This window comes from Phocoena phocoena, chromosome 21 (assembly GCF_963924675.1).
Source record: "Phocoena phocoena chromosome 21, mPhoPho1.1, whole genome shotgun sequence".
Taxonomy (NCBI): domain Eukaryota; kingdom Metazoa; phylum Chordata; class Mammalia; order Artiodactyla; family Phocoenidae; genus Phocoena; species Phocoena phocoena.
In genome coordinates this window covers 18,797,696-18,815,311 of record NC_089239.1, presented here as the reverse complement: position 1 = coordinate 18,815,311, position 17,616 = coordinate 18,797,696, and the positions used below count along the sequence as shown (strand labels likewise).

The following is a 17,616-nucleotide window of genomic DNA, read 5'->3' as shown; positions in this document are numbered from 1 at the left end:
CTATAGTGGAGCATGAAATTGGCTGTGCATTGCTATCACTTGTTGAAGTTTTTCTTCCTTGGCTCTTCTACAGTGGCAAATCTAGAAGACAAATTATTTAAAATACCAGTCACTTCTCCAGTAATCTTCCTACTACTAGCTAAATTTGACAGAATTCTAAGTAAGAATCTTTTAATTTGTTGACATTATTTAAACTGTGGATGTCTGAGGTAGAGCAGAATTTAAGAATCAAAAAGAAAAAAATTTTAATTTTGTTTGGAAGATAATCTTTGTAAACTTCCAGAATGTAAAACACACTCTGATCCTTTATACCAGTTCTCTGATTATACAATTTCAAATATCTGTGTTTTAAAAATATGAAAATAAATCCTATTGTTACCCAGGAAGCTTAACAAATAAAAACTTCAGGGCTTCCCTGGTGGCACTGTGGTTAAGAATCCGCCTACCAATGCAGGGGACACGGGTTTGAGCCCTGGTCCGGGAAGATCCCACATGCCGCAGAGCAACTAAGCCCGTGAATCACAACTACTGATCCTGAGCTCTAGAGCCCATGACCCACAACTACTGAAGTCTGCGTGCCTAGAGCCCGTGCTCCGCAACAAAGAGTAGCCCCACTCGCCACAACTAGAGAAAGCCTCCGCACAGCAACGAAGACCCAACGCAGCTAAAAATAAATCAATTAAAACAAAAACAAAAAAAACTTCAAGATACAGTTATACAGTACTGAAGAGAAATGGACCCAAAATCGACACTTCACTAATGCTATAACCATAGTCATTAATATCTCTGTACTTCAAATTTTCTCATGGAAAACAGGGATAATAAAATCTGCCACACTTTCCTTAACAGTTCATATATATATATATATGGCACATCTGTTTTATAACATTTATTAACAAGAGGTTGTTTTTAAACTGATGTTTCAGAGAAATTAGGTAAATATTTAGGACGCTATCAAAGGACAAGATACTGCTAAGCAGACTTAAAATTTCTTTCTTTAAATATAATGGAGGCTCCCCGGCGGCGCAGTGGCTGAGAGTCTGACTGCGGATGCAGGGGACGCGGGTTCGTGCCCCGGTCTGGGAGGATCCCACATGCCGCGGAGCGGCTGGGCCCACGAGCCATGGCTGCTGAGCCTGCGCGTCTGGAGCCTGTGCTCCGCAACGGGAGAGGCCACAACAATGAGAGGCCCGCGGACCGAAAAAAAAAAAAAAAAAAATATATATATATATATATATATATAAAATGGAAATACTAGAACAGAAATTATCCCCAGAATGTTCTCAGTAATATTAAAAAAAAAATTTTTTAAATCTGTATAGGGAATTCCCTGGTGGTGCGGCTGTTAGGACTCGGCACTTTCACAATAGTGGCCTGGGTTCAAACCCTGGTCAGTGAACTAAGATCCTGCAAGCCGTGCGGCACAGCCAAACAAACAAACTAACAAAGACACTATATAGGTTATTCTCTTTTTAAACAATTTGTGAAACAGGTTATTCAGGAGTATATTAGAACTATTAAGACTAGACTTAAGCTAACTTACTAGCTTTACTACAGAACGATACAGATACTATCATTTCTGAAACAGAACCATTATGTGATTTACCTGCTTGTGTACTCACAACAAGCAGGTTTAAAGTGATAGCAGGATGTTGCTATCATTCTCAATAGAGGCTCTTCAGTTTCCTCTCACGGCACTCAAAACTCCAGCTCAGTAATGTGCTAAGGTTTTTTTACTCATGAATATACATAAGTTATTTGATATTACGCTGTCACTTGTCCTCAACTGAAGAGTATTACATACTGTTCTCTTTTCCATGAAGCTACTGAGAAAATCATCTATATCAGTTTTTCCCTCCAAGAAATCTTCTGCAATATTATCAGAGTCTTCCTCAGCTTCATGTGCAGCTACTTTCAATCTTGCCTGTAGGGCACTTGCACTACAGCTCTGAAAAAGAAAATCAAGTATATTAGTTTCTAATGCTCAGAAAAACTCCTTAGAGGGAAGGAAAATGGAGTAGAGGTAGAGGTAGGGAGAAGCAATTCATTATGTGCCTTACAAAGCTGCTTTTTGAGGAAATCTGGTCCCATCTAAGTCCTCACCTTTTGGATATGAGATGGCTACCTAACACAATAGAAACCAATGCATTGCCTAGAAGCTATTGAGTGAGAGAAACTGGGCAGATCACTGTCCTCTCTTGGGAATTTAGGAATCAGATCATTGTGGTAGGCACCCTCTAAGATGATCCCCAATGATTCTCCTCTCCTGGTATTCCTGCTCTTGTATAATCCCCTCCCCTTGAGTGTGGTCTGGACCTAGTGACTTGCTTCTAATGAACAGAATATGGCAAAGGTGATGGAATTAAATTTAACCAAAGTGGTGAAGGACACCGAAAACTACAAAACATTGCTGAAAGAAATTAAAGAAGACATAAATAAGTAGAAAGACACCCTGTGTTCATGGATCAGAAGACTTAATACTGTTAAGACAATACTACCCAAAGTGATCTCCAGAGTCTATGTAATCCCTATCAAAATGTCAACAGCATTTTTTGCAGAAATAGAAAAATCCACCCTAAAATTCAGAGAATCTCAAGAGACCCCCAAATAGTCAAAACGATCTTGAAAAAGAAGAACAAAGTTGGAGGATTCATACTTATTGGCTTCAAAACTTAGTATAAAGCTACAGTAATCAAAACAGTATGGTACTGGCAATCAGAAGAGACATATAGAGCAATGAAATAACAAACACTCATACATATGGCCAAATATTTTCAAAAGTGTGCCAAGACCATTCAATTGGGAAAGGACAGTCTTGGACAACTATTGCTAGGAAAACTGGATATCCATGTTTAGAATTAAGTTGCACCCTTACCTTACCTCATACACAAAATTTAACTCAAAATGGATTAAAGATCTAAATGTAGGAACTAAAACTGTTTTTATTAATAGTCATCCTAGTGGGTGTGAGATGGTATCTCACTGTGATACATCACATACAGGTATATATAGAAATACACCATTTTTAATCACCTTTACCTACACTGGTTATCTATCCTTACAAGTCTCGCTCACACAATGTAATTTTCCTTATTAGTGTAAGGTTAAGCATCTTTTCAAATGTTTCCATTTACTTACTCATTAAATATTTATTGAGTACGTACCATGTGCCAAGCACTGGACCAAGGTATTGGGTATACAGGGGGAAAAAAACAGGACAGGTTCCTGCACTAATGGCACCAACAGTCTAGTGAAGTGGTTTCCATACTTTAGAGTATAGAAGAGTCATCATCTTCAGAGGTTCTGAGTGAGCACATCTATAGAGACAATCCTAGGAATCAAGGATTTTTTTAAACATTTCAAGAAGTCAGAATAATTGCTATATCAGAATGTTTATTGGACCTTCATATTTCTCCTTTTGTGAGTTTCCTGTTCTTCCCTTTGCCTGTATGTAAGGTTTCTTTATGGACCATTGGCATTAATATTTGTTATATCTGCTACAAATATTTGTCCCCTTTACTTCACTTTTGATTTTATGATCTTCAATGTATACAAAGTTTAAATTTATATATAGCTTAAATCATCAGTTTTTTATTTTATGCTTCTGCCTATTGTCATAATGCTTAGAAAGGATTTTCCCATCATAATCCTAAAAAAAAACTCTAGCAGATAGTTGTCTCTCATAATTTTATGGTTTCCACCTAAATACTTACTATATCTAGAGTAGTATTCTGTGTATGCTATAAGGATCTAACTTTTTTCTAAATGGACTGCCTTGATTAAATTCTCATTCTTTTCTAACCAATTACTCATATATATGTCTGTTTCTGAACTGCAGAATCTGTTCCATAGAACTATTTTTTGCTTCCTACAAGGCTACTCTACTGTTTTAAATAAAGAGTTTTTATAGTGTATGTTGATATTGGGAAAGGGTTTCTTTTTGCTCAAGCTCTTCTTGACTAGTTTAACCTGTTTAGTTTTTCAGAAGAACTTTAGAATAAATCTGTTTAAATTAAAAAAAATACTCTTGGGATTTTGATTGGAAGTATAGAAGATTTTTAAGTTATTTTGGGAAGAATGAAATCTTTATAATACTGTATCTTTCAGTCCATGAACATTCTGTTACTCTGTTTCTTCAAGTCTTCTTTTGTGTCATTCAGTAAAGTTTCCTAACTTACTTCATTGGGTTCAGTTCTAAATTTTTTACAGTTTTGTTTATATTGTAAATGAGTTTTTTTCTTCTACTTCATTTTGCACTGGTAGTTGCGAGATATCTAGAAGAAAACCTTCTCAATTTGCTAGGATTTTTACTTGTTTGGTTTTGGTTAACAACCGTTTCATCTTTTCTTTTACATTATACCTCTTTTCCTTTTCTTGTCTTCTTACAGTGGCCAGAACCTCCCAAGCAATGTTATATAGCAGTGATACTGGGGCATCACTGTCTCATTCCTAACATTAAAGGGATCCTGGAAATGTTGAGTCATTAGGTATGATGTTTGCTGTTGGTTTCCTTATTAAATTAAGGAATTAATTTTATCTTAGTTTACTAAGAGTTTGTCTAAGGAATGATGCTGATTATTGTGAATAGCTTCTTCAGCATCTACTAAGCTTTAATAAGCATCTACAGGTATCTTAGTTGACTCTGTCAGATTTTCCAGTTAAGTGAGGGAGGACTGCTTACATGTGACTCCTGACTCTGGTACTTTCTATTTACATGACCTCAGGGATGTTATTGAATATCCATGTGCCTCAGTTTCCTCATCTGCAAAATGGATAAACAGTAACATCTACCTCATAGGGTTTTGGGTGGAATGGGCAATATATGTAAATAGCTTAGTGCAATACAAAAGATACAACAATTGTACAATGTCAGCTACTATTATTTTATTCTAAAGAATGATCATCTGAAATCTATTATAAATTTATATTCTCCTTTACCATTTTTTTTTTTGCTGTTGTCTTATTTCTATTTTATGTTTTACTAAATTGGCTTTACCTTCTAGAATTCCTGATTTTAAAGGAAACAGAATATTATGATTGGGTTACTGACATTTATTTTAATTTTTAAAATGATTTTTGCCCTTTTTATTTTTAAAGATTTGTTTTTTTAGGAACATGGGTTGAATTTTATGAAGTTTTTGATTTTTCACATATTTCTAGCATAAAATCTATTATTTGTGGTGAATTATACTTTTTATATATTATATTATATTTTTCAATTTGCTAACTTTTCATTTAAGATACTTGTATATAGGCTTACAAGTAGTCTAAAATTTAAATTTCTGTTCGTAGCTTTTATTAGAAGAGTTAAACTGCCTTTATAATAACTCTCCCAGAAGAGTTCTTTATGGGGCTTTTTATTTTTCTATTTTGGAACTAAATGCTCTTGCATGAGCACAACTGATTTACAATGGCTTATAACTGACAGCTGTTCATCTGCGTACCTTAGAGCTGTTTATCATGACTTATAAACAGATAAGATAAACTCAGATACCTAATAAGTGCTTTCTGGTAATAATGAATTTAAGAATGTGGCACATGCACATTAAGATGAAAAATTCTTATGGTAAAAGAAAAGAGCTAAACAATCTTACCTCGCTAAGTTCATGCTGCCTTTGCATCTTCTTTTCAAAAGTTGATTTCATTTGTGTAAGTAATTCATACTAAAAGAGAAAATTAAAATGCTATTTAATTCTATTTTAAAATTGTATGGATTTCTTAAAAAATGATAACTAACTCACCTTATCTAAAACAGTTTGCCTTTTGGCTTCCAAGCTGGGCTCCAAAAGGAGATTTTTTCCTGTAAGATAAATTTTTAGTTTATTGCTAGGTAAAGATCACATTTTTCTTAGGAAATTTAATAAGTAAGGAAAGACATACTTGCTAGCTCCTCAATACTTTTCATTAAGTCATCCTTGTCAGTAATAATTTGTTTTAGTTGAGGCAAAGTCAGAAACTGTTCTAGTAATACCTCCTCTTGGTCATTCATATCTGTAAGTTGTGATACACTAGAAACACAACAGAAAAAAATGTTAATGAATATCAGTCATCTAGTTTTTTCCATAATAAATATTCACCATTTTTCAGTTTTATTCAGCTGATAGAGTTCTAAATAATTTTTGACATATATATTTTTATAGACACAGAAGAAGGCAAATTATAACCTTAAAAGCAAATAAAACATCAATCACAATAGAACAAAAAGTACTCTAAATACAGTACAGTGTCAAGTCACTACAGGACTATGAAGACGAGGGTTTATGAACAGCCCTAATAACCTACCAATTTTAACCTCTGAGTCTATTTACCTAATAGGTATGTGGCTGTCACAATAAATGATACATGTATATGTGTCTGTGTACATATAGTCATAAAAATGTTTTTAAAAAGCAATCGTGGAAGGCCAATCCCAGAACAAAAATCATATCCAGAGAGTGAAAGAGGGAACTGGATGGGTGGGATAGGGAGTGAGGGAAACCTTTCTGAACCTATCTTTCAGTTTTGACTACATATAGATCCATATAAATGCATTATATAATTAAAAAACAAAATTAAAAAAGAAAATGCAGTGTCTAAAATTCAAAGCAAATGGAAATAAATGAACCTGGTTTTTTTTCCTAAGTTATATAATCATCCAGAGAAATTTTACTGAAAAGACTTTAAAAAATAGTATTTGGCTGTACATCTCTGGTGTGCTATATCCTAAAGACAAAAGAAGTGTAAAAAACAAAACAAACAAAAACTTATCCTGCTTTCAATAATCACTACTGATATTGTTATTTTATTAGTATTGTTATTTTGAAAAAGAACAAGTGCCTTTCAGAGAAATGGCTGGCTTCAGGTCAGGGAAAAAAAAATGTTCATGTTGAGCCCATGACATCTTTGTTTTGCCAGAGTTTCCTATTGACGAAAGAAAGAACTGTTTAAGCAGCAAAAAGAATAATGTTTGAATGGACTGAAACACAAATTTCTTTTTTAATTTATGAGTTTATAATAACTCAAAAACAACCATAAAAAAACAACAAAAAAAACCTCGCCTATCAGAACTTTTGCAGCTAGCTTATACATCAACTCATTATTCTCAAAATCAATAAATTAAGAGGAAAAAAATCAAGTATATATCTTGTCTTTCTGTATGAAGTATATTTCAATATAACTAAACTTTCCTTTTCTATGAAGGAAAGTCTTCATAGACTTCTGGCTAATTCTGGCAGTAGGAAATCACATTTGCAATCCTTAATGAAATAATGCACAGTCAGTGATTTCAACCTGTTTCAATCCTAATGTCACTAAAAAAAAGGCAACCAGACATCATTGCTGCCGTATGTGATGTAATAGGAAATATGCACTTACTATGATGTAAATATTCTTGCCAAAAGAATTAAACCTAAATTTTCCCCCCAGTTTTCTTGAGACATTGTCTAAGTTTAAGGTGTACAATGTAATAATTTGACAAAAAAAATTGAACCTACATCTAATCAAAATTCTGTATCTAGCCACCAGTAGAAGGAAATATGAGAAACAGAGGAACACCCTCAATGGAACCACAAGGATGCAATCAGGCAACAGGGTATGGGAAATTCTATAGGACAAATAACCAGTTTCTTACATAAATATTTAATAATATGTGTATAATTTACTCTCTATGTGTTTATATGTGTATGTATATATATTTGTATGTATATGTATGCATGCATATGTGTGTATATGTACATACATATTAATAAACGTGGGAGAAATGGTTCATGATTAAAAGAACTATAAAAGATAACAGTATTCAAATGCAATAGGTAGATATTATTTTGAACCCTGATTCAAATAAACTACCAACCAAAAGATTTAATTATTAAGACCCTGGGGAAATAAGATAATATCAAAGAATTAAAGAATGAGCATTCATATTGTGAGGTATGATGATGATGTGGATTGGGATTATGGCAAAGGAAAAGTCTTTACCTGGTGGAGAGATTTAGTGAAGAACTTATAGGTAAAAATAACAGAATATTTGGGATTTGGTTTAAAATAATCCTGACCTATACCCATACTTCCTGAAAAAAGCTGGAAGATGGCAAAGAGGTTCACCTTTTTGTATTTTTGACGTTTTCATAATAATGTTTTTAAAGGGAAGGAAGAAAGGAAAGGAGGAGGAGAATGCTCTATAACACGGCAACAATAACAGCCCCTACTTCACGGGTTGCTGCAAGCATTACTCCGTGTATGACTGCTTTAACGTGTACGTGCTGCGTGTAAACTTCCTTAATTATTAGCAGAGAATAACACATCACCATTTCCTACAAGTGACTGTAAAACACTGGATCAAATAAAGCTAAACCTTTTTAAACTAGGATTTCTCACAGACCAGTAACTCAATAAATATAACCTACAAGACATACGACTGATTCATAGAACTTTCCCACTAAGACAACCACAATATAGGAAGAGTGATGACTTAAAAGATTTTTTTAACTTAATATGGATATGAAAATGATGATGTGGTTTCTATTTACAAATTAAATAGACAACAAACACCAATGTTACTCTCCTAGTTTTTTTACCTTAGTTCTGAGAGTTCTGGAAATACATCAGGGATATCAGGCATCTTGTAACCAAAACCATTTTGGCTTATCTAAAGAGAGTGTGAAATGGTGTTAAATTTCAGCCATCTTTTTGACTGCTCCTATTTGGTTATAAAAGTAATTTTTAATGTACTGCATCCCATAACTGTTTTCATTATCACACTTAATCTTTGCACTTTACATTGTCCTTACCCTCCCCTTCTTTCTTCACTGTTTTTTCAGTGTATCTTTATACATATAGGGTTACTTTTTTTTTTTAATGGGGATCACGTGAGTACCTGTGTTTAGCCCTTGGACAAGTACACGGTTGTAAAATAAATCTCCTAAGTGTATCTGTGACACATGTGGAGAATTATCTCTGGGTTTCATTGATGTATATGAATGTTTGTCTCAAAGTGAAAGGCATTAAGTATAGAAAAATTAGTAAGTTGGCAAAAATCTGAATAGTTACCTAAGTTCCATGAGAGAGTAGGGTAGATAAGGAATAGAGTATACATTGTTTGAATATAGATGACATTTTAAAATCAAGGACCCATGAAAAGTTCTCTTGTAATTTTATTTATACTAATTATAATTTGTTCATAATATTCATTAATACAATGATGAAAGGTTTTGGAAAAATGAAGTCTACTTGGGTCTATATTCTAATGGGTCTATATTCTAAATTATTACAAACACTAAAATTAGTAAAGTTGATTATAATATTTTTTTAATATTTGAGTATTACTATGGGTGATATTCACTAAGGGTTAAAAATGAAGGTTTTAAAATCCCTTTAATATGTTTAATGCACAGTCTGTCCCTCAGTAACATCCCACATGGCAGCAGATACCAGCTTAACCTAAGAACACACAATTTTTTACACCAATGAGACACTGGATTAAAAGTCCTCAGTATGCTAGAGCAGACCCTCCATAAGCTGATACATGCTTCTCCTATACGATCCTTCTCATATCTTTGCCTGTGTCCTATATGACAACCAGACGGCTCTGTAACAGGCAGCTTCACAAATATGCCATCTGGTTTATGCTCCCAAATCTTTGTCAATGCTGTTGTCTCTTCACAGAATTGCCTTATGTGACCCCTTATCATCCTGGCAAATTCATTACCATCTATCAAAATTTGGCCCCAAGTGTAAATCCATTCATTCATCTGTCTCATTTTGAATGAGCACCTACTATATGCATCAGGCATGCTTTGAGGCACCAAGGATAAAGTGGTTTAAGAAAAAGAATTGCATCTTTTATAAAGTTATCTTTCTAGCTCTACAATGGTCCCTGGGAGCACTGACTATTCCCTTAACTTTGTCTTTGCCATAGCTCTAGACTATCTCTTCTACTTACAATTATTTAATTATCTGCTGGTTACCTCTTTGAAATTGTTACTTAAGTTGAAAATGTGATTTAATCTTTTCATCTTTTATCTTTTTATCTTTTGTGCCATGGTGGCTGGCACACTGGAGGGATATAATTAATGTATGTTGACTGAATATTTCAAGGGTACAAACTACTATCTGATACCAACCGGTGCTGAAGTGTCTGTTGTGGGAACAGGCAGTGGCAGATTTGAAAGGACACCAAATGAAGGAGCAGCAGGTTTGGCTGCTGTATGACTTGTCGCTGAAGAAGAAACAGTGTCAGCAACAGATAAAGAACTGACAGTCCTCGTAGCTTCTTGTGGGGGATATGGAGGAAGAAATGGAAAACCCGGAGAAGCACAAGGAGGCGTCCCACCCGCTTTACTGTACAGGCTAAAGAGAAAGAGACGAAAAACATGAGGTTAGATTTTAGCGGTAAGTTTGTAAAAGTATTCCTAAATTGTTCTAAATAACAGTGGTTATGCAGTACAGATGGCAGGTGCCATTAGTCATTATAATTATATAAGTGAATCAGGTATCATATAAATTGATAAAATATGAACACCCCTCAAGAGAAAATTTTCGTTTCTTTCCATGAAAAAGAAAAATGTTTTAGAAAATATACAATTCAACTGGTCACACTGGAAGTGAACAGAATGCTCAAAACTCAAATATGGCCTTTCTGTTGGCATCAATGTGTATCTTCATAGAAGAAATGGAGAACATTTAAGTCCAGGAAATGTATTCAAGTGTAGCTTGAATAAATTCGTAGCTTTCATTATATCTGGCAAAATCTGACTGCAAGTCAAGACTGCTTTTCTGGAAAATTTCAAAGAAAAATTAAATATATAGATGAGCTGCTAAAAATGTTAAAACATAAAAAAGATGCATATAAAAACTATGTATATATTAGAAAAAGCGGCACAGCAGTATGTACTCAAGATATAATCAGAAAATAATTTATTTTTGCAAGGTAATAAATACTGGGTTCTGGATCAAATGGTGACATAGGAAGATCCTGAATTCACCTTCTCCCACAGAAATACTGAATCAACAGCTACACAGGGAACAACTTCCTCTGAAAAAAACCCTAAAAACTAGCTGAGCAGCTCCTACACATTGGGCAAACAAGAAGAAAATGACATCTAAGCTGGTAGGAGAAGCTGAGACACAATCTCACCATAAACCCCACCCTCAGCAGGACAACCCACAAGCTGGAGAAAACTCAAAACCCACAGCTTTTCTCTGGGGAGTTAAGGGTTGAGTTTGAACCTGAGAGACAAGCCCCCAAACATCTAGCTCTGAAGACCAAAAGAGCTCATGTCCCCGAGACGCGAACTAAGAAACAATTCTTACAGGGCTCGTACTCTTGGACTCCCCTGCCTTAGGGCCAAATGCAGAAGAGGACCTGACTTAATGTGAAAGAGGCTCACTTGCCAATCTTAAGCATCAGCTCCAGGCAGCAGGCATCTAACTTAACACACATCTAGGGGTCCACTGAGATACTTTCTGGGGATGGTGGCTGGTGGGCGACATCTTGTTTCCCATCTGCTGTGCTCCAGAGACCCAGTACCACCCAGAGGGAGCTCCTATATGCATCTGGTGCTCTGGTTTCTGCAGCTCCTGCACAGGGAACATCCCTTGATTGCTTGACTCTGGATGCCAGGCAGGCTAATGTTCCTGGGTCTCTCAGGATTGTAACCATCAGAGAGAAGGTTCTTGGTAGACTATGACCCCCAGGACACTGCACAGACAGCAGACAGAAGCAACCCCCAGTCTTTCTGTGAACGAGGCCTATGTGCTTGTCCAGGGGCTTTGACATTGAGGCACCCACGGAGATGCTCTCAGGGAATGGAGGCCAGTGGACGTCATCTCCGCACTCTCCCTCTGCCTCACTCCAGCTCACCAGTATCTTAGAGAAAGGAGCTTATACCCTTGTTTTTGCAGTGGCAACCAGAGGACACCACAACATTGTCTGAATCTGACAGCCAGCTGGGCTCACACTCACAGAAATGGAGAACAAGTTCTTAATCAGCTACCCCCCCAGGGGAACAGCATGAGACAACAGGAGCTCAGTCTTTCTGCTGAAAGAGGCCTATTAGCTTATTATCATAGCTATAGCCTGAGGGGCAGGCTTCTAATTAAACACAACTCTAAGGACTGAATGTAATCCTTCCACAGACTCCAGAGGGCGGGCTCTACTATCTTTGTGCTCTCCCTCTGCACGTTCCGGAATGCCAGCATGTCTTGCAGGGGAGATCTTACGTGTGTTTGGTGTCCCAGTTTTGTATTTGGTGCTCTGGTTTTTGTGGCTGCCAACCAGGGAATGCCCCTTACTTACCTAGCTCTGGTGGCCAGGGGGGCTGACATTCCTGGGTCCCATGAGACTGTAACAGTTGTAGACAGTTCTTGGCAGGCTACCACACCAGGGCACTGCAGATAGCACACTTAAACACACCCACAGTCTTAATGTGAAACAGGCCTATTTGCTTATCCTGAAGCTTCAGTCTGAGGGGTGGGCTTCAGGCTTGGAATCCATGCATGTGAAGGCCTACGGAAGTGCCTTCAGGGAACAGGCCAATGGACACCATGTTTTCATTCTCATCACCTGGCTTAGGTGGCTAGCAGGACTTAATAAGCTTGTGGTCCCACAGAACTGTATATATTTGCATACATTAAAAGCTGCCACCTGAGGGTCTTGCTTCCAATCAGCCTAAATCTAGGTATGGATACCCTCCCCTGTGGGGCAACGACAGGTCTTGACACACCCTTAATTCCTGGGAGCTATTAAAAAAATAATAGGTTGCTTGGACAATCACAAAGGCTTGAGAGACAGTCAAGAGCCAGGGTAGGGTTGAATGATAAGGTTCATCTCCTAGTCCTGTCCTCAAAACTGGGAGAGGTAACTGTTTTATCTTACACAGAGTCAAGCAAAAAGAAGAAACAAAGAAATATGTTCCAAATAAAAGTACAGGATAAAACCTTAGAAAAAAAACCTTAATGAAATGAAATGAAGATACATAATTTACCTGATAAAGAGTTCAGAGTAAAGGTCATAAAAATGCTCCCTGAACATAGAAAGAACCTCAACAAAGAGAAAGAAAATACAAGAAAGAAGCAAAGCTGGAGAATACAACAACTGAACTGAAAAATATACTATAGAGGGATTCAATAGCAGACTGGATGAAGCAGAGTGAGAAATGGAATATTTCCTGCCATATCAGTAAACAAAGGATGTCACACTCATCAGCCAGAAGAAATGATCAGTGAACTCAAGACAGGGCAGTGGAACTCACAAAATCAGAGCAGAGAAAAAAAGGAAAAAAAGTGAAGATAGCTTAAGGAACTTACGGTTTGTATTATAGGGGTACCAGCAGGAGAAGAGACAGAGAAAGGGGCAGAAAACTTATCTGAAGAAATAATGGCTGAAAACTTCTCTAACGTAGGAAAGGAAACTGGCATCCAGATCCAGGAAAGCCAGGAAGTCCCAAACAAGATGAACCAAGACACATTTTTTTTTTTTTTTTTTTTTTTGGCGGGTACGTGGGCCTCTCACTGTTGTGGCCTCTCCCGCTGCGGAGCACAGGCTCCAGACGCGCAGGCTCAGCGGCCATGGCTCACGGGCCCAGCCGCTCCGCGGCATGTGGGATCCTCCCGGACCAGGGCACGAACCTGTGTCCCCTGCATCGGCAGGCGGACTCTTAACCACTGTGCCACCAGGGGAGCCCCAAGACACATTTTAATTAAAATGTCAAAAGTTATAGACAAGGCAAGGATCTTAAAAGCAGCAAGAGAAAAACAACTTGTTAGGTACAAGGGAACCCCCATAAAACTACCAGCAGATTTTTCAGCTGAAACTTTGCAGGCCAGAAGGCAGGGGAATGACATATTTAGAGTACCAAAAGAAAAACACTTTCAAGAATACTCTACATAGCAAAGTTCTCATTCAGAATTGAAGCAGAGGTAGAGTTTTCCAGACAAGCAAAAGCCAAAGGAGTTATCACCACTAAACCAACCTTACAAGAAATGTTAAAGGGACTTCTTTATGCTGATATTACATGCAAATAGAAACCAAAAGAAAGCTGGGGTAGCTATACTTATATCAGACAAAACAGACTTTAAAACAAAGACTGTAATAAGAGACAAAGAAGAGCGTTACATAATGGTAAAGGGGTCAATCCAACGAGAGGATATAACAATTATAAATATTTATGCACCCAAGAGAGGAGCACCTAAATATATAAAGCAAATATAAACAGACCTAAAAGGATAAATAGAGAGCAATAAAATAAGAATAGGGGACTTGGGACTTCCCTGGTGGTGCAGTGGTTAAGAATCTGCCTGACAGTGCAGGGGACACGGGTTCGATCCCTGATCCAGGAAGATCTCACATGCCGAGGAGCAACTAAGCCTGTGCGCCACAACTACTGAGCCTGTGCTCTAGAGCCCACATGCCACAACTACCGAAGCCTGCGTGCCTAGAGCCCGTGCTCCGCAATAGAAGCCACTGCAATGAGAAGCCCACACACTGCAACAAAGACCCAATGTGGCCAGAAATAAATACATACATACATTTATTTAAAAAAAAATAGGGGACTTTAATACCTCACTTATAAAACTAAACAAATGGGACTACATCAAACTAAAAAGCTTCTGCACAGCAAAGGAAACCATCAACAAAATGAAAAGGTAACCTACGGAATGGGAGAAAATATTTGCAAACCATCTATCTGACAAGGGATTAATATCCAAAATATATAAAGAACCCATACAACTCAACAGCAAAAAAACAAATAATATGATTTAAAAATGGGAATCTGAATAGATATTTTTCCAAAGAAGACATACAGATGGCCAACAGGTACAAGAAAAGATGCTAATTCTTTGATAATTAGATTACTATCAAACTTGTTGGAATGACTATTATCAAAAAGATAAGAAATAACAAGCATTGGTGAGACTATGGAGAAAAGTGAATGCTTGTACACTGCTGGTAGAAATGTAAATTGGTATAGCCACTATGGAAAACAGGATGGAGGCTCCTCAAAATAGAACTACCATATGATCCAGCAATTCCACTTCTGGGTATTTATGTGAAGAAAATGAAGATACTAACTGAAAAAGATGTCTGCTCCCCTATGTTCATTGCAGCATTATTTACAATAGACAAGAGATGGAAACAACCTAGTGTCCATCAGTAGATGATTAAAGAAAAGGTGGTGTATATATATACCGAAATATTATTCAGCCATAAAAACAAAGAAAATCTTGCCATTCAAAACAATATGGATGTACCCTGAGGGTATTATACTATGTGAAATACGTCAGACAGAGAAAGGCAGATACCATATGCTCTCATTTATGTGCAGAATTTAAAAATGAAAAACAAAAACAAAAAACACTAAGCTCATAAATACAGAAAAGAGATTGGTGTTTGCCAGAGGCAGGTGATGGGCAGCGGTAGGCAAAATGTGTGAACATGGTCAAAAGGTACAGACTTTCAGTTATAAAATAAATAAGTCATGGGGAGGTAATATACAGCATCATTATGGTTAATAATACTATACTACATATTTGAAAGCTGCTAAGAGTAAATCTTAAACATTCTCATCACAAGAAAAAATTTTGTAACTATGTATGGCGATGGGTGTTAACTAGACTTATCGTGATCATTTTGTAATATAAATTACTATTGAATCATTCTGTTGTACACGTTACATGTCAATTATACCTAAAAAAGATATTTTACATTTAACTTTTTTTTTCTTTTAGAGCAGTTCAAAGAGAACCACACTCTAAAATAATTAGTGTAATTTAGGCCGAAATGCAGATGAGAATTATCTAAATACCAATACTTAAATTAATATAGTTAAGTTTAAATGGGTCAGTCACTCTTGTATAAAAGATTAAAAGACTTTTTAAAAAAATAGAATACTAAATACTTTACTTTGTATTTGTGGTATAATAAGAAACATATTTGTCTTTGACCAGGTTCTAGACAAAGTGCTCCTAAAATCCTGATAAGTTTCTACATGATAGGACCCTTGTTTGTTATTAGTAACATCTGAGTTTATGCTAATGAGGTGACTTAGGCTGAGTCCCTATATAGTCTGAGGACGGGGTTGGTCACCAAAAAGACCAACTGACAGAAAGTTGGAACTTTCAGCCCCACCCATCGATCTCAGGGAAGATGGGGGCTGCTGAATAAGCTCTAAAAAACCCTTGAACAATAAGATTTGACAAGCTTCTTGTTGATGAATGTATCCATATGGTAGGAGGGTGGTGCACCCCAGTTCATGGGGACAAAAGCTCCTGTGCTTGCAGCTCTTGCCCTGCCCTATGTACCTCTTCATCTGGCTATTCATCTATATCCTTTATAATATCCTTTATAATCAACTAGTAAACATAAGTAAATTTATTTTGGAGTTCCATGAGCCACTTAACAAATTACTCAAACCTGAGGTGGAGGTCATGGGAACCTGTGATTTATAGCACAGGTAACTAACTATACATTTTCAATTGGTATGTGAAATGGAGCAGCCTGTGAGACTGAGCCCCTAATCTGTGGGATCTGACGCCATCTCCTGGTGGATAGCATCAGAATTAAGTTAAATTCATAGGAAACAGTCAGTGTCTGGTGAGAACTGGAGAATTACTTGGTGGTGTTGGAAAAAAAAAACGGGTATCAGAGTACTGAAATGTTCCATAATATATCAAGCTTAAACAATTTTTTTGAACGGGAGTGCTATTGTTTCATGACATAATTTAATGTCATATTTCATGACATAATAAGTTAACATAAATTGGAATTGTGTTGGAAGAAAACATTTATCACAGATTTTGAAATTATAATACTAAAGCTAATATGGAAAAATAAATAAGAATATAGAGAAAAGTACCTGAAAAATGAGGGTAAAGAGAGATTAACCCTGCCATATAGCAAAACACATTAGAAAACCTTAATAATTAAAAAAAAACCACAAAACTTTTTAAAAGCATAACACTGGCAATGGATAGGTAGATCAATGGAACTGAATACAAAATCCAGAAAAATCCCAAAGATATATGGCAATTAAGATATAATAAAAAGAATCTCAAATTAGTAAACAAACAAACAAACAAACAAAAAAAAACGGAGACAAGCCCTCATATCTATAATAAAATAAAAACCAAATGTAACAAATTTAAAATGTTTTTTGGATTTTTTTTTTTAAATCTTAAAAGAACTAGAAGAAATCACTGGGAAATTAAAAACTTGGGGTGGTAAAGGACTTTCTGTGATCCCAAATTCAAAAGTCATAAGACAAAATAATGATAAATCCCATGACATAAAAAACAAAACACAACAAAACAACAACAAAAAAACCCTCTACATGACAAAGTCCATTATAAAGACAAATAACAAATTGGGGGAAAACATCTGAAACATGTCATAGGAAAATGGATAATTTCTCTAATATATAAAGAATTTCTCCAAATTAATAAAAGACTAACAACCCAATAGCAAAATGGAGAATAGGACAGAATACACAGGTTCAAGGAAAGGAAAAAAAAATCTCTAAATCATAGGAAAAAACTGTCAACTTCACTGTAAGATAAATACAAATAAAGTTATACTAACACATTTTCCGCTTATAAATTAGCAAAGATCCATTTTGATAATTTACTATGTCAGCAAAGGGA

At 36.1% G+C, this 17,616-nt stretch overlaps 1 protein-coding gene across 2 annotated transcripts in view; it reads right to left on the bottom strand.

The window, feature by feature from the left end:
* VPS37A (VPS37A subunit of ESCRT-I) overlaps positions 1-17,616 on the bottom strand; it is a 36,099-nt gene continuing 18,483 nt past the window's right edge. For both annotated transcript variants that reach the window (XM_065899933.1, XM_065899934.1), the window contains 7 exons: positions 10,101-10,326; positions 8,556-8,626; positions 5,881-6,008; positions 5,742-5,800; positions 5,595-5,663; positions 1,805-1,948; positions 1-81 (listed from right to left, as the gene is read on the bottom strand). In XM_065899933.1, the coding sequence (XP_065756005.1) occupies positions 1-81; positions 1,805-1,948; positions 5,595-5,663; positions 5,742-5,800; positions 5,881-6,008; positions 8,556-8,626; positions 10,101-10,326 (778 nt within the window). The remainder of the gene's footprint in view (positions 82-1,804; positions 1,949-5,594; positions 5,664-5,741; positions 5,801-5,880; positions 6,009-8,555; positions 8,627-10,100; positions 10,327-17,616) is intronic.